We start from the raw sequence: 7,937 nt of genomic DNA on the forward strand, positions 1-7,937 counted from the left end.
CTCTTCAGCTCAAGGCGAGCGCTCTACCACTTGAGCTACAGCGCCACTTCCGGTTTTCTGGTGGTTTATTGGAGATAGGAGTCTCACAGTCTTTCCTGCCCGGGCTGGCTTTGAACCGCGATCCTAAGATCTCAGCCTCCTGAGTAGCTAGGATTACAGGCGTGAGCCACCAGCGCCCGGCAAGGCTCCATTATTTTTTAAAAAACAGTTTTCTCTATCAGCCCAGCTGGAGTAAGAGTTGAATAAAATTGGGGGGTGTCTTTGTAGGTGAATTGGGAACATAGTTGCTTAGCACAAGGCCCTGGGTTCAGTTCCTCAGAGAGAGGTGGGGGGAGAGGAGAGAGAAGAGAGAGGAGTGAGGGAGAAAGAGGAAAGAGAGGGATTGAATAGAATTATGAAGGAAGTACTTGGACCATTATAAAGGAAAATATGATTGCTGACACTGTTTTACTGCCTTGAAGCTGTGAGCCTGAGTATTTGTGGTGATTTGGATTCACCCTCTAGGCCCTCTTTGAGAGGAACAAGAGCTCCTGGAGTCTGATCCCCTTATGCTGGACAGCCCTGAAATCTAGGTATAGATTCACAGGGAAATTTCTATGATTTTTTTTTAACTCCAATTTGCTTCCAGATTTGAGTTCAAATACTTCCCCATCAGAAGTCCTAGGGGAGAAGAAACTCCTCAAAGAAACTTGTATCCGTTTCAATAATTCATAGCCCAGACAGACTTTAGGACACCAGGCTGGACAATAATGTTAATGTTCTAGAACATGTGATTATAATTTTAATCCATGGAAACAAAATCTTTATTGTCTATCGCTCTGTGTCCTCAGAAAACTGCATGTGAAGAGGAAAAGAGCCTGAAGATCTGAGTTCATTGCCTGGCTCTGGAGGTGTATAATTGTAGTGCCTTGGATAAGCCGCTGGGCCTAGACCTAACTGGCTTTGTTAAACAGAGAATGGGAATAGCTGTCTGTCTTGCTGGATGGTTGTGGGGATGAAACAGAGGTAGGAGGCAGGTCTTGGTAAGCTTTGAAAGTCTAGATAGAAGTGAAGCTGTTGCCAACATTGGCCAACTCCTATACCCACCAGCCTGCCGGCCCTGTTGTTGTGTAGATTCATCAGGGCTCTGGCATCCTTTCCCTTCTCCAAACTGTCCACAAAGAGTTTGGAGATCCTTTCCCCAAATTCCACATTGTCGCTGCAGCCTCCCCAGATCCAGCCATGGCCTCCTATATATAAGGAAAGAATAAGTTCTGCATACAGCTCCCTGCTAAGTCCCAGAAGAACAGTCATGATATTTTTGGAGAATACAATCAAACCATCCCAAGAGCACTGGGAAGGTATAAGGCTATAACTGAAGATGAGATAGGCACATGGGTTAGGTGGAAAGAGTCCTATTCCCAATACCTGTTGCTGACGCTTCTCAGCGCTGAACAATAAGTCGTCTATATCCCAGTAAATGTAGGCACACAGGGCTGGTCCAGATGATTATAAAGGTTCACCACATCTCAGGTTTTCTGGAACTCTACACCATTATTCTACAATGCTCTTCTTAGAGTCCCCTCTTTACTAGTGACAAACCTGAGTTTCTTTGGTCTACAAATAGTTGAATATTTTTGAGTTACAGACAAGCCATTCTAACACAAAGGCTAACTTGAAACTTTCCTTGGCTTTTTATTTTTTAATTCCCAATCATCTAATGTTTTTAGAGCTACTTGCTAATAATCCTTGGACTCACTGATCCAGTCTTAATTCTGATCCAGGAGTTCCTCCTAGTGAAAGGGTGGTGGGAGTATAGGGATGTGAAGAACTGTGACCTTTAGCAACCTGGCTCTGAAGCTCCTCCCCTTTTCCTACTCCAATCTGAAAACCCAGCTTACCTGTTTTTCCATTTTTTGACTCATCACAGCCACAGTTTTCAAAGTCACCCATGCTACAGTTCTTGGTGATGGTGTACATAACTCCAGCAGAGCTGATAGCATGAATGAAAGAAGTCTCCCTAGTAGCTTTGGAGAGAAAGAGGAAACTAACTAAATAATTGGTCTTCAATGATGTGAAGCAGGTTTTGGAAAACCAATGTTCCTATTACCACCACTGCCCCCACCTCCTCCAACCTCCTTTGGGCTTAAAGAGGATGCTCTCCTTAGATAACAGTTCATGCCTTGCCAGCCACCTCAATTCAAAGAGGAAGTTCTGGGCATCTCCATGCTACAGATGGAAAAGTTAAAACCCAGAGACAGAATGAGGAGACCAAAGGCCATTCTCTCCATTCTTGGTGTTGAGATCATGAGCCTGCTGTCCTGAAATCCACAGAGGGTGAGATGAAAGGCCATAAGGCTTGTTTAGGAAAGAGAGAAACACATTTTCTGACCACCAGTCTGGACCATGTGCTAATCACAAGGGTTATGGTTTCTGATATTGAGCTCTTAAACTTTTTTTTTTTTTTTTTGGTGGTGGTGGTACTGAGGTTTAAACTCAGGGCTTCATGTTTGCTAGGCAGGCACTCTACTGCCCTCTGAGCTCTTTCCTATTTTTTTTTTTTTTTTTTTTGTCGGTCGTGGGGCTTGAACTCTGGGCCTGGGCGCTGTCTCTCAGCCTTCAGCTCAAGGCAGGCGCTCTACCACTTGAGCTACAGCGCCACTTCCGGTTTTCTGGTGGTTTATTGGAGATAGGAGTCTCACGGTCTCTCCTGCCCGGGCTGGCTTTGAACCGCGATCCTCAGATCTCAGCCTCCTGAGTAGCTAGGATTACAGGCGTGAGCCACCAGCGCCCGGCTTTTCCTATTTTTTTTTCTGCATCATATATCCTTTTAGTATATCCCTATTCTGTATTTAAACCCCATTAGAATGTGGGGGAGATAGTTGTTTCTGCCACCCCTTTGGCAGAACTGGGTTTCAGCTCAGGGCCTTGGGCTTGCTAGGCTGGCATTCTACATCTGAACTACTCGGCCGACCCTGCTTCTTGCTGCCTATTCTGTTTTTTTTTTTGGGGGGGGTTCCGGTCATGGGGCCTGAACTCTGGGCCTGGGCCTCTACCACTTGAGCCACAGCGCCACTTCCGTTATTCTTTTTTGCTTATGTGGTGCTGAGGAATCGAACCCAGGGCCTCAGGCATGCAAGGCAAGCACTCTACCACTGAGCCACCTTCCCAGCCCTTGCTGCCTATTCTGGAGATGGGGTCTAGCAGACTTTTTTGCCCAGGCTGTCCTCAAACTGCCATCCTCCGGATCTTAGCTTCTTGAGTAGTGTGAAGCATTAGTGTGTGCTACCTTGGTTATTTTCTAGGAGGGCTTTTGCTTTATGCCCAGGCTGGCATGGGCTGTGATCCCACTACTTGTGCTTTCCCTGTGTCATTGGGGATGACACGCTGTGCCCAGCCAAGCCACTGGCTGAAATGGAGTCTTGTGAACCTCTGTTTGCTGGAGCTGGTCTTGAACAGTGATCTCTGGCAAAGAGCTCCTGATCTCTATCTCCCAAATAGCTAAGATTACAGGTTTGAGTCACCACACCCTGCTTTGCCCCACCTTCTCTACTCACTTTCCCACAACTTTTCTTAGGCAATTCTATTTTACAAAAATGGCTCTTAAGCTGGCCACCAGCAAGTAAATCAGGTGCCAGTACTCACACCTGTAATCCTAGCTACTCAAGGAGGCTGAGACCTGAGGATTGCAGTTCAAAGCCAGCCCAGGCAAGAAAGTATGTGAGACTCTTATCTTCAATTAACTACCAGAAAACTGGAAGTGGTGCTGTGGCTTAAGTGGTAGAGCACTGGCCTTGAGATGAAGAGCTCAGGGACATGCCCACGCTCATAGTTCAAGCCCCAGGACTGACCAAAAAATAAAAGAAGACTTTTATGTAAACCACTCTACAGTTTTATAGATAGATAGATAGATAGATAGATAGATAGATAGATAGATAGATAGATAGATGTCATGCACACATTCACATACACACACAGCCCACCCAAAGTCAAGTCAAGGTGATTATTCAACTTCATTCTTGTTGGGATTTTATGATAATTGAGAAGATACAAAACTCCTTTGTGCTGCAAACACAGAGACCTTTTCCTAATTTCATGCAAATCAAATAAAGGTGTGTACAAACACAAATACAGACAGTGCACAAATGCCGCAAGTGGAGCTGTGGCTCTACAAGTACAGTTGTGGTTCAAGTGGTTGAGCACTAGGCTTGTGCAAAAAAGCTCAGTGACAGTGTCAAGGCCCTGAATTTAAACCCCCAGGACTGGCAACAAAACAAAAATAAAAAACCTAGAACAATTTCTTAGATTTGTAATGAGACATTCCTGTCTCTGGGATTGCGAAGGGAAGATAATTTATTCAATGCCACATAGTAAGGAAATGACAGGCCAGCAGATCACTGCCATTTTTCTATTTCACTGTACACACATACACATAACACACACACACACATGTTCACACCATATGCACATGTGCTGACTGACTGAAATATGTCCCCTGTACAGGTGTGCTCCCACACAAACTTACCACCTCTCAGCCTGTTGTGAGTGGAGAGCTGGAGAGCATTTTCAGGGCAGTTCCATCGCTCCCAAGCAAACTGGAACTTACACTCCTCAATGCCACTCTGGGCACCCAAAGCCACGCTGGTAGTGTAGGTTAGATAGGCCTGGCAAAGGGAAAAGGACTGTGAATTTCCACCTGTCACAGGTCTCCTGGGGTGGGGCAGCAGGCAAGACTTAGGGTTTGTGGGTGAGGGGGTCTGGCACTGTCTCCTCCTCCCCTGTTTTCTCCGGAAGAGTCCCCTTAGGAATGGAAAGTATAAAAAGGGAAGCTGAGACCATCTTACCTTGGGACCTGTGATCAGGAAATTGTTCACTGACCTACCAAAAAGAGAATAGGGAAGGCAGACATGAATGGGGATACCAGTGGGAATGAGTGGTAAGAAGTGAGGGCTAGAGAGGGCTGGGAAGGTGGCTCAGTGGTAGAACGTTTGCCTTGTATGCATGAGGCCCTGGGTTCGATTCCTCAGCACCACATAAACAAAAAGCCAGAAGTGGCGCTGTGGCTCAAGAGATAGAGCACTAGCCTTGAGCTGAAGAGCTGAGGGACAGTGCCCAGGCCCAGAGTTCAGGCCCCACAACTGACAAAAAAAAAAAAAAAAAGAATATAGAAGTGAGGGCTAGAGAGAAGGACTTACCAGGCAGAGGCACTGAAGTTGGCACAGCACATGCCCACAGCCACCCATAGCATAAACAGGTTACCCATGGTCTTGCCCACCCCAGAGAACCAGGTCCAACCCAGGGCCAAGTAAGAAAAGTGAGGAAAGGCAGAGTCTTTCTCAGTATTTATGTGAGCAAATTCTGAATGGCCAAGGGAGAAAAATCAACAGCCCTTCTCATTTGTCCCTCATTTACAGGGCTGCAGGAGCCACTGACCCAATGGGGGACCAAGGAGGAGGGATTCAGACCAGAGCCTTTAAGGAAGCCCCGCCCAGGCCAGCCAGGCCAGCTCTTCTTCCCTCCCAGACTGAGAGGCTGAAGCCTTTCTCCTACCTTAAAGGTCACTAAATATAGTCTATTTCTGCTTGGGTGGGACGTGGAGGGGGGAAGGAGGGGCCATTTCTCAGAAATCACATACCCCAGAGCCTAGGCCCCTAATCTGAACAAAGATCACTTATCCTTAGGAGTTCCTTATCTATTAATGAGACCTTATTCTTTGGGAATAATCATAGAGACACTCTAATCTTCACTCCTTCTTTCTCCTTTACCCAAATAAGTAAGTGTACTATCCCTACCTCTTCTCTCAGTGATGAACTTGTAGAACCCATCTCCAGATTATTAATTGCTTGTATAATCTGTGAACTTTTCTTTCTAATACTAATACCACTTTTAGAAGGAGGGATGCTGGCAGTTGATCCCAGGGCCTTATTCATGCTAGGCACATGTTCTACTACTGAGCAACACTCCTAATCAACTTATAAATACCACTGCATTGCTAGAGTTTGGGCTATGTAGGCAGAAACTCATTTTGTGTGCTTAGTACTTTAGAAGGTATGAGAATCCTCAAAAGCCAAGCTGAGAGACCTGAAAGGATTGGGAGTATAGAATGCCTCCTCCCAACAAGAACTCTCAGAATGCTCAGAGTTTCCTGAAAAGATCAATCAGTCCTGGCTTGAAGGGAATGCAGATTTCTATCCTGGTGTTGGTTATTTCTACACCAAACTTTCTGGGAACTTGGGGATTGACAAAAATCTATGCTAACTATAAGCCATTTATTGCTTACGCTTGCTTCTTAAGATAAAAAAAAGTGATTTATCAACGAGTAAAATTATATCACATGATTGGTGCTTAATCTTAAGGATTAAGATTGTATCACATGAAATTGTGATTTCACTTTCTGTATATGCACCTGTACCCTACTCAATAAATACCTTGTAAAATGGACCCAGGACAACTGAAGCTTAAGCCCCAGTGCCCTAAACCTCAGTTCCACAGTCTAGTGTCCATTACTGTCTTGTCCCTGGTCACTGCTGCTTGCAACCAGAAGGTGTCTGGATAATGAAAGAAAGAAGGAAGGAAAGATCTGTGCCTGTAACAGGGACTGAAGGCACATTAGGCAGGACTGGGGATGATAGGAAGGAGTAGAGGTCTTTCCTGGTTGGTTGTTGAAGCTTTTTCCTAGGGCTGGGGAAGGAAGAGTAGTTCAAGATAAGGCATAGATGGGCAGTCACCGTTTTGCATCATCATCCAGTGATGATCATTGTACTCAGATTGGTTTCCAGCATCCTAAGCCAAAGGGAAGCCTAGTGATTCCCCTACCAAAGACATTCTAGGATCCAAGGAGTTCCTGGGACTTTTAAAGGCCATACACTTAAGTATAGGCCAGGAATGAGGTCTCCTCACTGATTGCTATCCTTCTGAGTTACAATAAGTACAGAAATAGAGTGTTTAGAAATGTTTATAGCAATTTGATGGAGGAATTTAAACTATATTGAGCCTAGTAAGAAATTTGGGTTCTTAGTTTGTCAGGTTTATGTTTTGTCTGAAGAAGTCTATACAGCCTAGGTTGGCCTCAAAGTTGAGATCTTTCTGTCTTGGCCTCCAAGTGCTAGGATTACAGGTGTGCACCAAAGCCTTCTGTTTTTAATTGTTTTTTCTATTTCTTATTTCCTAGAAGTTCTCGCTCAATTCAATCTCTGCCATCTACCTTCAGCTTTCTCAACTATTTTTCTCTGGTTGGGAAAGAGGCAACCCAGACTCAAGACATTTGAGAAAACCCCACTGAGTTTGTTTTAGTGGCATTTTTCTCTGAGTCCTATTTTTCCCAATCAAGAATCTGGTGTTTGTTGGGTGATAGTAGCTCACCTATAATTTTAGCTACTCAAGAGGCTAAGATCAGGAGGATTCCAGTTGAAGACCACTCTGTTCAGAAATGTTTGCTAGGGCTGGGAATGTGGCTTAGTGGTAGAGTGCATGCCTTGAATGCAGGAAGTCCTGGGTTCAATTCCTCAGAACCACTAAACAGAAAAAAACAGAAGTGGCGCTGTGGCTCAAGTAGCAGAGTGCTAGCCTTGATTAAAAGAAGATCAAGGACAGTTCCCAGGCCCAGAGTTCAAGCTGCAGGACTGGCAAAAAAAGAAAAAAAAATTTCCTAGACTTCATCTCCAAAATGACCAGCAAAAAACAGGGCTAGATCCAGGGGCTGGTGGCTCATGACTGTAATCATAGCTACTCAGGAGGTGAGATCTGAGGATTGATGCCAGCCTAGTCACTAGGTGCTACTTAGGCTCTAGGTAGTAGCCTAGCAAGCACAAAGCCCTGAGTTCAAGTTCCAGTATTGTAAAAAGAAAAAAAACCAGTTTTTAACTTTCACTTTTTAGGGGGGGCGGGGAATGGAGGAAGGTCTGGTCTTGGGCCTTTAACTCAGGGCCTGGGTGTTGTCCTGAGCTTTTTTTTTTTTT

The 7,937-nt window shown here is 45.0% G+C and overlaps 1 protein-coding gene across 2 annotated transcripts in view; it reads right to left on the reverse strand.

Moving 5' to 3' along the window:
- The window catches only part of Wnt8a (wingless-type MMTV integration site family, member 8A), an 8,002-nt gene extending 2,565 nt beyond the window's left edge, over window positions 1–5,437 (reverse strand). Inside the window, exons 1-5 of one of the 2 annotated variants that reach the window (XM_013020349.1) lie at window positions 5,158–5,437; window positions 4,824–4,929; window positions 4,505–4,643; window positions 1,881–2,006; window positions 1,087–1,229 (exon numbers count right to left, since the gene is read on the reverse strand). In XM_013020349.1, coding sequence (XP_012875803.1) covers window positions 1,087–1,229; window positions 1,881–2,006; window positions 4,505–4,643; window positions 4,824–4,929; window positions 5,158–5,222 — 579 coding nt within the window. In that variant the 5' untranslated portion in view covers window positions 5,223–5,437. The remainder of the gene's footprint in view (window positions 1–1,086; window positions 1,230–1,880; window positions 2,007–4,504; window positions 4,644–4,823; window positions 4,930–5,157) is intronic. The other variant, XM_013020350.1, reaches the window with a different exon arrangement.
- Window positions 5,438–7,937: the final 2,500 nt, after the last annotated feature.

This window comes from Dipodomys ordii, unplaced genomic scaffold (assembly GCF_000151885.1).
Source record: "Dipodomys ordii isolate 6190 unplaced genomic scaffold, Dord_2.0 Scaffold50, whole genome shotgun sequence".
Classification (NCBI taxonomy): Eukaryota; Metazoa; Chordata; class Mammalia; order Rodentia; family Heteromyidae; genus Dipodomys; species Dipodomys ordii.